We start from the raw sequence: 16,291 nt of genomic DNA, 5'->3' as shown, positions 1-16,291 counted from the left end.
ACCAAAACACAGAGAGGTTAAGTAACTTTCACAAGGCCACACAGTAAATGGCAGAGCTTAGATTCAGAACTAGATTTTACTCCAATGCCCCTTTGAATTATCTAAGGTGCCTCTAGTTTTTAATGAGTGAAATTGTTATAGGCCATTTAAGAGAAAGGCAGTGTTAATTTGGCCTAATTGGATTTGGCAATTATTTATGTATAATGCTCCTAAAACCTGCGAACCTTTTCTTGGCATATTCTGTTTGGTTCACTGGCATCTTTCCTTCCAGAATTGCACCAATCTGGTACATGAATATAACCTCATTGTCTATGGCATAAGGCCTTTCTACAGCTACACCTCTCTCTGGTGTCTGCTTGCATACCTACAGAGAGAGGAACTCAGCATCTCATGACACAACCCAATCCATCTTTGGATGGTGCCCTAAGAAGGTTCTTTAATGTACTGGGCTGACATGTCAGATTGTGGCTCCCATTCTGTTAGTAGTTCTGAAAAGGTCCTTAGGTCTATCTTAGTATTTCAAAGCTCTTTCAAACCATTTTCACACAGGTCTAGGCCACCCTGTGATGTTTTAGTTTGCTCATAGATTTTTTTCCACATATAAGCCCTAGAGAAACCCCAGCTTGTTAAGAGCCCACTTTGTAGCCATATTCTTTCCTTTTTCCTCCTTGGGAATCATTTTGACAACACAGCACTGTCACAAAGGGATTAAGAACAAGGACTGAGGTGCCAAGTTCCCCAAGTTTGAATCCCACTATCTTACCTACTAGCTATGTGACCTTGGACCAATAACTTAACCTCTCTGAGCCTTGGTTTCTTTCTCTGTAAAATAGGTATAACAATAAGACTTAGCTCACAGGACTGTGGAGATAATGAAATGAGTTGAGACATGCAAAGTGTGCTTAGAACAGTGCATGGCACACTGGCACTCAGTATTTTTAATTATACGTATTGTCATCAAAATATAAAATGGATCCCTGGCCCCTGCTCAATTCCAACACTGTGTTTCCTGGGAAAGTGATGCCCTGCCGCCCAAATCAGCCTCCTCCAGCGTAGCCCAGACATCACAGCAGGCTGCGAGGGAGAAGCAGTCCGTTTGCCTGTGGGAGGCCCCTTGGTCATTCCATGGTCAGTCTAGATCACAGGCCGGAGAGGAGTGGAAATGGCAGGCTCTGGAAACTCAAGGGTATTGCAGAAAACTGCTGCCTTCTGCCAAAGCTGCAGTGCAGAGTATTGCTCAGTTTCCACTCCCCTCCTCCAATTCTGAAGAGATTATTTGGTGGTCACTGAGTCATAGAAGTTGACCCTGGAATGGATCTTCAAGATGGTCTAAATCCCCTCAGACTCTGAGGCCCAGAGAGGTGAAGTCATCCACCAAAGGGCAGCTTGGTGTGCCACAGCCTGTCTGGTGCTGAAACAGATTCCGCAATTCCCAGCCAGACACCTTTCTATCTAGCCCCATGCTGTCCTTGTCAGGGACTGTCTGGTGGTGGCTGGCATAGAGGACTGTCATTCTTAGATTGTCCCAGCCTCAGGAAATGTGGTTGCTTCATTTACTGGCTGGAAACAGTGTGGTTTTTCATGACCTTCATGACAGTGTCATGAAGTGCGAGGAAATTCTCACTCCAGCCCCCGGCCTGCACAGCGCTGCTGCTCCCTAGGCAAGAGTGTGCCCATCCCTGACAACACTGGAGCGTTTAGAGGACATGTTCTTGGGATAGTGGAAGATGTCTAGGAAGCGCAAGGCCAGTGCCAGCGCTCCCCTTAAGCCGGCTCTCATCATTGAGGCGTAGCACTGTAAAGAGCATAGGTTCTGCAGGACTAGCAGCCCAGAGCCTGCACAGCCTCTCCGTGCCTGTCTCTGTGGTGGAGTTGGGGTCATGCTGCTAGTCAGGGCCCTCAGCCCAGCTCCTGGCCTTTGGTACTAGCCCAGGAGGGCCAAGATCCTGGAAGCAAGAGACCTATGCTCTGCTCCCAGCTCTGCCCTTAACTTGCTGGGTGACCTTAGCTTTCTGATCTATAAACAGGGACTGGGCCAGTTTATCTCCAGAGGCAGAGTGGAGCCTTTGTTTATGTGTTCAACATGATTTAAGCATCTTCTCTGAGACAGGCCCTGTTTGGGGTGCTGGGGGCCCAAGGAGACCAAGATGAGGACCTGTCCCCATGATCTCCCAGACTAGTGTGAAAGAGAGAACAAACACAGGTCTTACAGGAGGTTAACCTGAAAGAGACAGAGGTCCAGCTGTGACACCAACTAACGGCATAGACTTGGATTAGGGACTTCTCTCTGGGTATCAGTTTCCTTAATTCTGTAAAGTGGGGCTAATAGCACCACTTCATGGAGGAGTGTGAAGATCGCATATGTGTACTTGTGCAGTGCCATGTGAGGCATGATTATTAGCACTGCATTCATGGCTGAGGACGAACATTTGACCAGCAATGATTTTGTCATTCTGTGGTGGGCCAGGTTCACCTCCCTTCGCTGGTTTCCCCGGAAGGCCAGAAAGATCTAGCTAGAGTGGAGAAGGAAGAAGAGAGGAGAGGAGAGCCGGAAGAGGATGCTCCTGCCTCCCAGAGAGGGGAGCCGGCAAGGATCAAAATCTTCGAAGGAGGGTAAGACTCATGTTTGGTTTTCATCGTCTGCTTCCCGTGGAATAAGAGCCGGTGCCCATCGGTGTTCACGGGTGGCAGCGGCTCGGTTGGCAACAGCTCTGCCCACAGGTGCCCTGTGGTCCCAGCGATGCCTTTCAGCAGACATCAACTTCCTGGGACTCTCAGGCCCCACTGTTTAAGAACGCCATGGGGCTTCTTGGTGGGAATGGGCAACGCTGGGTATTTGTTGAGGATCTGGAGGGGTCTGGGTCTTTGTCCAGCCCTTCATTTTCTCAGATCCCTGTCAGGTTTCTAGTCCTCGCATTGCAGTTGCCATCCCGGTATCCCAGCAAATGCCCAGACTCCTGTCTCTCTTGACATGTATCCCCAAAAAGTCACCTCTGTACTGCCCAGTGGCCATCTTGGCATGTCTGGCTTTCCACGGGGCACTCGGGCTCAGCCGAAGAGACTGCAGGGCTGATTGCACACCGTATGCACCAGGTGTTTACACTGGTCCCCATCCTGACTGGCTGGGGCCCAGGGCTCATTGGTTGGTGTATATTGAATATCATTCTTAGTTATTCACCTTTGATGCTTGACTTTGGGAACCTGATGGTCTAAACGTTTCAGAGCTCACAGCTTTGGGGACTGTCTGGGTTCTGGAGGGTGCCTTGTTTCAGATGTGCTTTGTGGAAGTTTCGTGCCAGCTGTGTTTTGTGTGGCCACGTGTTTGCTTCCTGGGATTTGGGTGTCTGTGAGCAGGTCCCGTGGCGTCTGTCTCAGGGTCCTGTGTCTGTGTCCCTGGTGCGATCAGGGTGGCCCATTCCTGCACAACCCTGAAGGACAACAAACGTGGAGGAAAATGTGTTTCCCAAGGACAGTCCCCATGAGCCGGCGCCAACATGGACTGTCACTGGGAACCTCTGATCCTCCAGCACCTGCCAGCTCCTAACTCACAGGGTCAGCGTGGGAGGCACGGGAGTCCTCTGTAAGGCTGGGGAACAGCAGAGACTGCCGCCATCCCCAGGGCCACCAGTTGGCATCTTCTGGTGGCACTGACCAGCAGGGGCTCTCAGGAGAGGGGGTGCTTGGAAATGTGTGGAGCAGGATGGTCAGTGATAGGAAGGGGGCCAGGGGTAGCAAATGCCCCTGAAACCTACTGCCTAAAATACCATAGCGACTGCGCTCAGAAACCCTGGACCAAAGGTCTTTGAAAATGCCAACCCTTTTTCCGTGTGGGGACGGATGCTGTTCCTTTCCTGCTATTTGGTTAGAGCGCCCTCGTGTGTCTCTGTGTTCTCATGCCACTGGGTCCCTTAGAGGCCACACAGAGGCTGGATTGCAGGATCGATGAAGTGCCTGCTCACGCGACTAGCTCTCTTCCTTCTTGCTTCAGAGGTTGTCTGTGGGCTCTGAGGGCTGCTGAGTGTTTCGTGGTGTCCCAGGAGCTTGCCCCAGCAGCATTCCGTGTGCACCCGAGGAGGTTCCCATCTTCCCTGAGAGGCAGGTCCTCTGAGCCCCCAGAAGGGCAGCTTTCAGGAGTCACTCCCCATCCAGTTCTCTGCTGGATGTCGCTACCTACACAATTTGGATTGGCTGAAGGTGGCGGGGTTGCGGGGGAAGATCACCCCCGAGTCCCCTTCTCTTCTTCCTCCAACTGGCATGGGTCCTGCTCCCTTTCCACCTACCTTCCAGGTCTTCACTTAGCCCCACCTGCTCTGCTTCAGAATCCTCTCAGTTGAGTTTTGTCATCTCTGCCCCATTATCTAGCCCCCAGCTCTCCAGCCCTCAGTTTCCCTATTTGTAAAAGGGGGAGAATGACGTGGGATTTTCAGAGGACCCTGCGAGACTCCATGTAAAGGCTACAGTTCATAGCGGCTCAAAAAATTGACATTGGTGCATTATACCACTAGTATATCCATGTCATCAGTCTCCCTCCAGGACAGTCCCCTCTGTTCTGTCAGCTAAGGAAGGCATCCTCTCTCTTTCAACTTGTCACATGCAATTTGAGCACGTACGGAACTGATTACGGTGTCACATCCTTTCCTCCCCCAGCCTGGCTGTGTCAAGCTGCGACTGTGCCTCCCGCCCTTGCGTCTGGTGATTCTTCTATATTCATGGTTCCCTTGGGGCTGGCACTACCCCCCAGAGTGTTTGGAAATGGTGAAGGAGGGAGAGGGCATTTTGATTGTCACATAACTTAGGACACTTCCGGCATTTCAGGGATGGGGCCAGGAATGCTGACCTTCCATTCTACCAACCTTACAACCCCTTGTTTTCCCAAATTGCCAAGAGTGCCCCTACCCAGAATCACTGGACACACCCCTCTGCAGTCCCACAGTTTTGCCTTAGATTCAGTTCTTCCTTTTATTTATTTATTTCTTTTTTAGTACAATGAACATATGTATTTCACTCCTATACACATTTGAGAAAGGTCTGCGATAGAGAGGAAGAAGGAAAAAATGCTTCCACTCAGAAGCTTCTGCTCACATTTAAATGGCCAGAGCAAGTCGCATGGCCACACTCAGCCTACCTCCATGGCGGTAGGGAAGTGCATTCCTACCTTGTGCTTGAGAGAACCTGAAATATTTGGTATTTATGGTGCTTGTGCCTACTCCCGTTGGTTTAACATACATCTGCAACTTGTTATGTTTATGCGACAGTGATTTTGACATGTGTCCATGCTGATACATGTAGTCCTGGTTCATCATGATGAATCAGTAAGCCAGACACAAAAGAGCAGATGCTGTATGAGTCCAACATCTGTGAGTCTTTTTATCTCTAATTAAACTCACCTTTCTTTCTTGATCTCCATTTCAGCAACTGATCAATGTATTAATTCCTCAAGAAGGAGGATCTATTTAATCAGTGCCTTTTGGGTACTCTGTGCCAGAAAATGCAATCGCCCATGGGGGTTAACTGTCATTCTGCCCTCAAGGTGCTTGGGGACTACACCAAGGTGGCAACAAAAGACCCAGTGCTAAGGTGGGGCTGGCCAGGGCTGAGAAGCTCACAGCAAGGGAAGGATGCCTGAGGGATGGAGTAGCCAGAGAGGGCTTCCCAGAGCGGGTGGGGCCAGGCCCAGAAGGGTAGGTGAGACCCAGACAGATGGGAAGGAAGGGTATACTGCCCAGCGGTCTACCTGCTACAGGTGTGATGGCAGCTCCTGTACCTGATCAGTGAGACTCACTTTTTCTTACCTTGAGCATTCTCCCTTGCTGGCATCATCCATCTCCTCATCCTTGTGCCGACATTGCTACATCTGGGTCTCCAGCCAGGACCTCACTCCTGAACTGCAGACACTGGTTTTGATGCCTCTTGAGCATTTTTGCCTGGGAAACTCATAACACCTCAAACTTAGCATGTGCAAACCAAGCCTTTCAGTTCCCACCAACAGCATCTCCTTCCACACCCAGAGCTCAGGTAATGCACCCAGGCCTTCACACTCAGAACCTTAACATTGTCTTGGGTGCCCTCTTTCCTTTCCAATAAGTCCCCCAGTTCTGGCATCTGCATGAAGTAGTCGGCCACTTGGTGTGGTCTCTACTCCCTCTGCCACCCTATCTCCAGACCTCCAGTGTTGGCACCATTGAGCATCATTAAACATGATCCTGCCTGTGTCATGCTTTTCTCCAGAGCTGTCTGTGGCTACTGTCCAGTTTAAACTCAACCTGTGTGTGCTGGCCTCAGAATCTCTGACCTGCTCCTGTCATCCTTCACTTTTTGCTGCCTGCTGGGCCCTGCCATTGCCAAATCCTACCCAGCCTTCAAAGGCCAGTACGCAGCCCCACTCCTCTATGAGCCTTCTGCATCCCTCCACACTCTAGTTCTGTGGGTTACTTCTGTCATAACCCTGACGCTAAGATCCATTTTTGTCTCCTCCCAAGTCCCTTCCTGACTTGGGTCCTTGGATCATGCTTTGCACACACAACGCATCAGTCTCTATTTACTGCACTAGTTTCCTGGCACATGGCCCCCTCTGCATTCCCCATCACTTCCGCACCTGAACAAAGCCCGCATTTTCCGGTCAGCCTCTGGGAGTGCCCATCAGGGATGCGCTGGCTCTCTCACCCAGCACCCATGCATTTGCCTTGGTTGTTTAGAATGGGTTTTTGTTAAGCAGTGTTGTTTGCACACACACACAGTTATATTGTTCTTTGAGGGTAATGACTGTATTGTCCTAACTCAAGTTCACTTGTCGCAGGGAAATCTGGGAATTCAGCCCAATGGGCTTACATGGAAGAGAAGAGACTGGAATCGATAGGAACCACCTGGCTGACCAAGCCCAGTTGGCTGGTTCGTTGTTGGGGCGTAGGTCCAAAGGGAATGATAAGTTCAGATGGTGAGATCCCAGGAGTCCTGCCTGCTGCGGGACTCAGCTGCTGCACCTCCTATGGGAGGTCCTTGACTCCCATCCCACCTCACCTAACCCAGTACCTCACTTCAGCCATTGCCACTCTCCTGGACCATTCAAATTAGCATACCCAGACATAAGGTTTCCACCTTAAAAACACTTTGACCAAAGGGCCAGATTGCCAGATTTCTGTTTCCTTTGAAGGAAAACACCATAAGGAGTTGGCTGTGTTGCTCACCTCTGTAACTTTTGTCCTGGCTTCTCTCAGCCCTATTCAAGGTGGTCCTTTGGGCTCCTCACACCTCAGAAGCTGCTCTTATCCAGGTCAGTGGTGAAGCTCACCTTGTACAAGTCAGTGGTCAGTTCTCACTTCGGTTCTTTCCTGACCCGCCGGCAGCATTTGACACGGTCAGTCTCTCGCTCATCCATGAAGGACTTTGTCCTCTTGGATTCCTGTATGCTGTTTGTATCCATCCATTTTCACACTGTGTGAATAATTTTTGTCGGGGGACAGGGTCTCATTTGGTCACCCAGGCTGGAGTGCAGTGATGCAATCTCAGCTCACAGCAGCCTCTACCTCCTGGGTTCAAGTGATCCTCCTACCTAGCCTCCCTAGTAGCTGGGACTACAGGCGTGCACCACTACACCCGGCTAATTTTTTTATTTTTTGTAGTGATGGGGTTTCACATGTTGGCTGGGCTAGTCTTGAACTCCTGACCTTAAAGGATCTTCCTGCCTCAGCCTCCCAAAGTGCTGGGATTACAGGCATGAGCCACCGTTCCCAGCCTTGATTTGTGAATATTTGAGAGGTCATAGCAGTTGGTTTGGCTGTATTATACTGTATGAATCCCTAAGAGCTCATCTTGGAACCTGTTTTGCAGTTTTAAAATTAAAGACCTACATCACAGGATTAATGTAAAGAAAGTTTTATTTATTAAATGAACATTTAAAGAAAGTATACATAACCCATTTTGAGTATATGGATGCTTCTTAACTTAGGATGGGTTTATGTCCAGATAAGCCCACTGTGAGTTGAAAATATCAAAAGTTGAACATCATAGCTTAGCCTATCCTAAAAGTGCTCTGAATACTACATTAGCCTACAGTTGGGCAAAATTGTCTAATAGAAAGCCTATTTTATAATAAAGTCTGTTGAATATCTCATGTAATTTTTGAAGATTACACTGAAAGTGAAAAACAGAATGGTTGTATGGGTACTTAAAGTATAGCTTCTACTGAATGGATAATTCTGAAGTTGAAAAATAAGTTAGAACTGTCATAAGTCTGTTTCCTCTAAGTAGTAAGGATGAAACGATAAAAGAATGTTTTTCCCATCCAAAAAACTATGTTCCATAAATGCAGATTAACTCGTTTCTGCCTGTTGAAATAATATATGATTATTTTATGCATTGTAAAATGGAAGCAACTTAATTAAACACGACTTTGATTTTAAATAATAAGAAGAACTGTGACTCAGGCCTCCTTGACATTCCTTAAAGAAATTACTTTATTTAATTCAGTATTGTTCCATTTAAAGGGGTTACACTGTTAATGAATGTACTTTCTATCTCATCTATTTCTAATAGCCGAATTAATTTTCATCCAAGTCTTAAGAGTTCATGCAGTGTACACAACACATGTTTTTTGACATCATATTTGTATTTTTGAAGTATGTGTGTGTGCCTGTGCATGCGTGCACATGCCCGTGTGTTTCATGAAATAGTAGCTTGGAGAAAATAGTGTTAGTTTTTAAAAATGTAAAGATTATTTTCTTTTCTAATAATTTTTTACAAATCCATTTCTTCTTGGACTTTGAAACCCAGAAGTATAGCATATTTTTCAGCCTAAATGTCTGCTTTGCCTAGTCCCATTTTGCCATGAACTCCAGATTTAGAATTATGTCTTTGGGAATATTTGTTACCTCTGTGTATTTTTTGGGGAATGAATTGATTAAACTATGAATAAATAAATGGTAATAAGTTGGAACCTTTTGGATAGGTGTAAAGAATAAAGTCAGTAAACCACTCTAAGGACCCAAACAGGAACAAACCACATACCACAGGAGGGTTGGTAACATGGAGGTTAGGAAATGTGTAACACAGGCAGACAAACCGTGTCCATCACCCACACTTGCTGTATAGCTCTTTGAAAGTCTTCTAAGTGGTCAAAGATGAGTATATTAGTCAGTTCTTGCATTGCCATAAAGGAATACTGGAGACTGGGTAATTTATAAAGAAAAGAGGTTTTATTGGCTCATGGTTCTGCAGGTTATACAGGAAGTATGATGCCGGCATCTGCTTGGCTTCTAGGGAGGCCTCAGGAAACTTACAATCATGGCAGGAGGTGAAGGGGAAGCAGATGCATCTTACGTTGCTGGAGCAGGAGCAAGAGCAGGAGGGAGGTGCCACGCAATTTTTAAACAACCAGATCTCAGAACTCACTGTGGCAATGACAGCACAGAGAGGGGATGGTGTTAAACCATAAGATACCGCCCCCACCAGGCCCCACCTCCAGCACTGGGGAGTAAAATTTGACATGAGATTTGGGCAGGGACACAGATCCAAACCATATCAGTGGGGAAAGGCATCTTTTTAAGGAGAGCGGCAAAGTACTCATTCAGTTAAGCAAGATGGACATTCTGCACAGGCAGTTTCATTTTTCTAGATGCTTGAGCCCAAAGCCACTCTGCCTCACATCATTAGCAAATCCTGGCAGCTTGACCCCGAAACCGTATCCAGAATCTGTCCTTTTGTCCCCACCTCTGGGCCGAGCCGCTGGTAGCTCATACCTGGGTGACCACGATGTCCTACAGTTTCCTGCTCCCACCTTCCCCACTGTGGTCCACTCTCAAACCAGCAACAGTTGTCCTATTAAAATCCACACACCCTGCCACTCCTATGCTGTGTCCCTGAAGCCCTCGTGGGCCTGCATGTGCTGGCTCCAGCTATTCTCTAACCTCTGCCTATGTTTCTCCCCCTGCTCCCTGGGCTTTGGCCAATCTCTGCTCTTTGTGAGACAAGTTTCTGCCCCAGGGCCTTTGCACTTACTGTGCTCGCTGCCTGGAACCCTTTTTCCAGAGACTTCCATGGCCCCCTCCCTTTCTCCGTCAACCTTCTGTGAAGCCTTCCCACATTATCCACGATGAATTTGCACACTCCATGGTACTTCTTATCCCCTCCCTTTCCTGCTTTATTTTTCTCCAGATGTTTACTAGTGTTTCTGTCTCATCTGCCAGACTGTAAGCTCTGTGAGAGGGCAGGAACTATGTTTTGTTCATTGCTGTGTCCCAGTGCTGAGAATAGTGCCTGGCACATGGGCAGTGCTGGAGAATGTTCATTAAATGAGGGAATCTTCCTCAAACATGCTCAGGATTGACTGAGACTTTGGATGAGAGACCGCAAGTCCCTGAACTCTGCAGCTTTTAGAATCTGGGAGCAGAATTGAGACTCTGGGTCTCAAGAAGGAGCAGGGACACAGTCAAGGTCAAACCAGGCCAGTGAGGATCTGTCCATCAGCCTGAAGGCAGGCTTGGTATGGGGAAGGTGAAGTCAGATGGCCTCTGTTATGGGGCAGGCTCTGGGGTTGGGAGCCAAGGGCTCTTCCTTGCAGACCATCCTGCCCTGCAGGTGTTCAAGGTAGAAACGAAACACATAATGCCACAAAGGGCTGGCTCATGGGCCGCCAGCTCCTAGGCCAGGGCCTTCTCTGAGCAGAGCCCTTTGTGTTCTAGGAGCCAAGAAAATGAGTCCTGGGTTCTCAGCTCTGGATAAGGGGCTGCTCTTCTCCTGGGGTGAGTCTAGGCTATCCCGCTGCTGTATTCCTGAGGCCCAGTACCTTTCTCTCTCTTTAATTTTTCTGGCTTCTCCCCAGAAATGTAGATGTGCAGCTGTGAGCATGGCCTAGTGGGCTGGGAAGTGAAGTGTCCAATCCTCATCACGTGAGCCCACACTGGGCTTTCTCCTCTTTTTCTTTATATTTCCAAATCCTGTTGCCCCTCTCTCCTGGGGAATATAACCCAGACTTTGGGAAGGAGGTGGTGGTTGTCAGGGCATTGGGGAGAGCAGGATCCTGACAGCCCAGGTGAGACATCAGTGGCCTAGGCCAGGAACATGGCAGTGAAGATGGAAAAAGGAGCTATGGGACTTCTGATGACTATAGAGGCTGAGAGAGAAGTCTCCGCGGGAGACTGACTACCGTTATTTCTTGTAGTAACTGCTTAGTGGATGATGGTGCCCTTTATGGGGTGAGGAGGGGAGTGAGAAACAGGTCTGGGACAGGGAGATCAAAACTTTTTGGACATGTGACTTTTGAGATGGCAGGCCAAGTGGAGATGTTCAGGGAGACATTTGGCAACTGGATAGAGGAGAGGCTGAGGTCGAATATACTCCTGAGAGTTGTCAGTTTACATATGTGATTTTGGGCTGTGGGGCTACCCTGGGGGGAGATGGAGAAGAGAGAAAAGAAAAAGGCATTCAGGACTGATCCCAGGATAGCAGCACTTCAAGGGCAGACAGAGACACTGCTGCAGAAGAGATTGAGGAGGAGTCGCCAGAGAAGCAGGACGAGACCCAGCCAAGTGTGAAGCCTGGAAGCCAAGAGAAGAGAGTGTTCAAGGAGGACAGAGGCTTGGCCCGGTTAGGACAGGCATGTGACACGTGCCCATTCAAAAGGGCCCTGTGCGGGTGACTGGTGACTGATGGCAGCTGTTTCCACGGCGATGGAAACCCGATGGTATGGGCTGAAATGACAAGAGGAGGTGCCTGTGTAAAGCTGCATCTAAAGAGGCTGGCTATGGAGGACAGCAGCATAAATGGGGAAGGCAGTGCCTGGAGGGAGCCTGAACTGGAGCACGTGTTTGAACTGAGACCTCTCATGCATGTGTGCTGCAAGGAATGCCTTCTAGCAAGGGCAGGTGAGATGCCAAGGAGAGAAGGGGCAGGGTGTGGGAACAAAGCCCTAGGGACCTGTGGGAGCACTGATGAGAAGAAGACACTTCTCTGGTCATGACAGGAGGAGAGGAGGATGCTGGTTTGGGAGTGGGCAGTGGGGAGGATTCTCTCAGCCCCATTCCAGGCCTCTTCGCTATTCCCGGCCACCTATGGGCTTGAGGTCTTCACCCACCATGGATTTGTGAATGACTATTTTGAAAACAAGAGGAGAAAATTTCTGTACCCAGGAAACCACTTAGACTCTTGGAAAAGTCATTTCTCAGTAAAGATGATCCCCCAATAAAAGTCTCCAGCGTTAATCTAGCTAGGGTGACTGTGCTGGCCTCCTGGCTGTCCTCTGAGGACTCAAAGGACTCCCCAGGGAACACTGGCTCCAGTCATCAGAGACAACTGTGACGTATTATGAAACCCAAGTCATGGATGGTTAAAAAAATAATGCGAAAAGCAAAATGGAAAGAAAAAAGACATACTGATCATTGGGCAGACTGAGTGTCTGAGCATGCTGGGCCCAGAGCCCTTCAAAGCTCTGACCCCGGTCAGAGATCTCTTTGTGTCCTATTAAAAGTTAAAAGGAGACTTCTTTTTCAAGTCATCACAGCCTTAGGTTCCTGGGTAGGGGGTCTCAGGCAGCCCCTGGTTGTCCCCTGAGAGCTACAATGAGGCTGTAGCATCCTCTGGGCCTGGACACTGTCTGCCTGGATCCCAGCCTCTTTCTGCCCTGGAAAATCAGGCTGGGCTCCCAGGAGGAAGCTGGCTTCTCTCTGTCACTCTCCTGTGGAAAAAGCAGCCTCTTAGAGAACAGAGGCATATGTGCTCACTTCTCTCTCTGTGTCTTTCAGTTTTTATCAAAGTTACACATGTCTGGGGTTTAAAGAGTCAAATATTTCCATAGATGTTGCTGTGGGAAACAGCAGTACTCTTTGTCTTTGCCCCAAATTTTCTTCCCCCAACCCCCGCCCGCCACCCGCCCATTCCCACCCACCGCCACTCCCAGAAGCAGTACCTTTCATCTCTTGTAGCTGACTGTCTTGGTTTGCCAGGTCTCTGCATAATGTGCTCAGGATGCCTTGCTGAGGAGGACTTGGCTTCTGAGCTTCAGGCGTCATCTATGGGCTCCGAAGCCTTTCCCCCTTTTGCATTCCGCCTCCCTCACATCCCCGTTCTCTCATTAGCATGTATCATAAATAATTGACAGCAAAGCCATAAAGTGAACCATGATTACTTTCCTTTCCTATGTTCACCGTGTGTAATCATTGTATGTATGTGTGTTTAATTGCACTTCGTTTTCTATATATATGTTACTAATTCAACCCCGTATTCCCACCTCACCCAAATTTCCCCTCAAGTCATTGGAGATGTTCAGCGGCGCTGGATGCTCTGTGCCTCCCGTCTTGTTGAGACAGCAGCTCCCTGAGTTGTCTGGCCACTGCTGGCTGCCCCGGGGCTCCCCTCTTCATGGTGCGCTCTCTCCAGCAATCTTCCTCCACCCCATCCCAGAGGGCGTCTCTGCCTCCCGTGTTGGGTCCCCTCTTTCCGAAACCTTGTGTCTTCCTTTTCTTTGTTTTTCATCCTCAGCTTACAGAGACCATCCTTCAGTGTGTCCTTCAGAGAGGATGCATGAGAGGGAAATACTTTGATCCTTCGCGTATCTGAAAATGTTGGAAATGCCCTTCATTTTGCAATTGATTGAAATCTATAATAGAATTCTGGGTTGGAAATCATTTCCCTTCAGTGTTGTGAACGCGTTGCTCCATTGCTGTCTGGCTTCCTGGGTTGCCGTTAAAAGTTCCAGATCCATTGTGAGTCCGGTTGCATTCTGTAGGGTCTTGTTTTAGGAACTTTTCTACATCCCTTGTCCATGACATCTCACAGTGATGGGGCTTGGTATGGGTCAGTTTTCTCACTCAGTGGCTCCTTCAGTCTGGTGACCCTGAGATTTCTGCTTTATGAAAATGTCTTGACTGGGCATAGTGGCTCACACCTGTAATCCCAGCACTTTGGGAAGGCTGAGGTGGGCAGATCATGAGGTCAGGGGATCAAGACCATCCTGGCTAACACGGTGAAACCCCGTCTCTACTGAAAACAAGAACAAATAGCTGAGTGTGGTGGCGTGCACCTGTAATCCCTGGTACTCGGGAGGCTGAGGTAGGATAATCGCTTGCTGGGAGGCGGAGGCTGCAGTGAGCCAAGATCACACCACTGCACTCCAGCCTGGGCAACAGAGCGAGACTCTGTCTCAAAAGAAAGAAAGAGAGAGAGAAAGAGAGAGAGGGAGAGAAAATGTTGTGAGTTCTTTGATTATTTCCTCTTCTCTGTTTTTCTCTTCGCTCTCTCTCTGGAACCGCTGTTATTCAGGCCTTGGCCCCCTATCTGTTTTCTCTGATTTTCATACCCTCTGTCGCATTTCCATTGCTTTATCTTTCTGCTGAACCGTCAGAGTACGTCCCTCCATTTTGTCTCCATTCATTCTATTGAGTTTTTCATTTCTACTGTCACATTTTTAGTTTTCAGTAATTTTTTTCTTGAATGTTCCTTTTAATAGTGTCCTGTTCTCGTTTCATACTCTCCTATCTTCTCTTATTTCTCTGAAGCTATTGACGTTGTTATTCATGTTACTTGGGATTTTTGGCCCGGTTCTTGTTGTTTTCATTGTTTCCTGCATGGTTTCTGTTTCTGTCAAGTTCCCCTTTACTGTGCCTTTGGTGTCTTCTCATGTTCAAGAATGGAGGGGCTCAAAGATGGTTGGAAGCAAGGAGTGAGGCTGTTTGATGGGGCATTCCCCAGAGCTGCCCGCCGGCCTGTTTCATCCGAGAATCTTCAACAGCAGTGTCCTTTGTCTTGAGCAGAATCCCCATGGAGGTTCAGCCTCCCTCCTGGAGGGTGAAGGGTCTACTTTCCATGTTCTGGAAGCCACAAGAAAAAGGCAGGAAGGAGGGAAAGAAGGAGGGGTCTCCACATCCAGTCTGCATGCATTCACTTCCTCCCCTCTATTTCTTTTCTTTTATTTTCTTTCTTTTTAATTTTTTTGAGATAGAGTGTCACTCTGTCACCCAGGTTGGAGTGCCGTGGTGCAATCTCAGCTCACTGCCACCTCCACCTCCCAGATTCAAGCGACTCTCCTGTCTCAGCCTCCTGAGTAGGTGGGATTATAGGTGCCCACCACCACACCCAGCTAATTTTTGTATTTTAGTAGAGATGGGGTTTCACCATGTTCACCAGGCTGGTATCAAACTCCTGACTTCAAGTGATCTGCCCTCCTCAGCCTCCCAAAGTGCCGGGATTACAAGTGTGAGCCACCATGCCTGCGCCCCCCCCCCCATTTCTTTATGGCACCCCTGCCATGCCTTCAGTATGCCTGATGTCCCCCCTCAAAAGGGCTCAGTTTCACCTTGTGCAGAGAAGAAATCTCCAGGCTTTCTCTGGGGTCAGGGGAGGGGAGTCTCCTGAGCTGCTGGAGTTGAGAAGGGGATGGGAGTCTGACAGCTTCTAATAAGATTTTCCATCAGTCGTGCTTACCTTGTTCCCTCCACCCCCACCTGCAGAGGCTTTGAGGGATCCTGGAATGTAAGTCAGATTTGTTCCCAGATTTCCTTCCTGCTGCAGACTTGGGATTCTGTCTCTTCCACTCATTCATCTCTTCCCAGCTTCTAAAAGTTTATTGTCAGTCTCCTATCCCATTATCCCCTTCCTTATGGGTTTATTATACCAAAAAGAAAGGAAGGAAGGGAGGGAGGGAGGAAGGGAGGGAGGAAGGGAGGGAGGAAGGGAGGGAGAGGGGGACGGAGGGAGAGAGGAAGAGAAGGAGGGAGGGAAGGAAAGGGAAAAGAAAAAAGAAAAGAAAGTTTTTCCCACCATCTTTAATTAAAGACTACCGGTAAGGTGGTTTTCAAATACTGTTTAGCCATGGAGCTCATTCTTCCCAAGAACTCTTCAAGAAAGGTCATCCTCTCAGCCCCACCCCAAGCCCCCAGGGGCACCTCCTTGAACTTCTAGGCCTTGGAGGCACAGGTGGGAACCTGACAGTGTTCTAGAAAGTCTTTGGGCTTTGAACTGAGACAGTCAAATTCCATCCCCACTTCCATTAATTATCAGCCAGTTCCTTTGCTCTTTGAACCTCAGTTTCTTCACCTAAGCAGAGATGACGATACCCGTTTCCAGGGTCCTTGTGAGAAATAATAGTAAGATAACATGGGCCTGTTTATCCCAGGTCCAGCATACAGAAAGTATTCAAGTGTTCAGCAAAGGGAGTCTTCCTTCTTCCATCGTAGTTCTTTTCCTTCCTTGCCTCTTCTTTCTTCCTTCCCTTCACTAGTGTGATTTGGATATTCTTCAGGCTAAGGTAGTCTTTCTGCCCAAGGAGTAGAGAGGTGTTGTCTTTGTGTGGCTTTGGCGGCCA

General features: G+C 48.5%; 1 protein-coding gene across 5 annotated transcripts in view; it reads left to right on the top strand.

Moving 5' to 3' along the window:
- HIVEP3 (HIVEP zinc finger 3) overlaps nucleotides 1–16,291 on the top strand; it is a 536,372-nt gene that overhangs the window by 478,700 nt on the left and 41,381 nt on the right. For all 5 annotated transcript variants that reach the window (XM_035251046.3, XM_035251050.3, XM_035251042.3 and 2 more), the window contains one exon: nucleotides 2,468–2,613. In XM_035251046.3, the coding sequence (XP_035106937.3) occupies nucleotides 2,468–2,613 (146 nt within the window). The remainder of the gene's footprint in view (nucleotides 1–2,467; nucleotides 2,614–16,291) is intronic.

The sequence above is a fragment of the Callithrix jacchus genome, chromosome 7 (assembly GCF_049354715.1).
Source record: "Callithrix jacchus isolate 240 chromosome 7, calJac240_pri, whole genome shotgun sequence".
Classification (NCBI taxonomy): Eukaryota; Metazoa; Chordata; class Mammalia; order Primates; family Cebidae; genus Callithrix; species Callithrix jacchus.
Note: the sequence above shows the minus strand (reverse complement) of the source record. Positions and strands in the feature narration are given on the sequence as shown.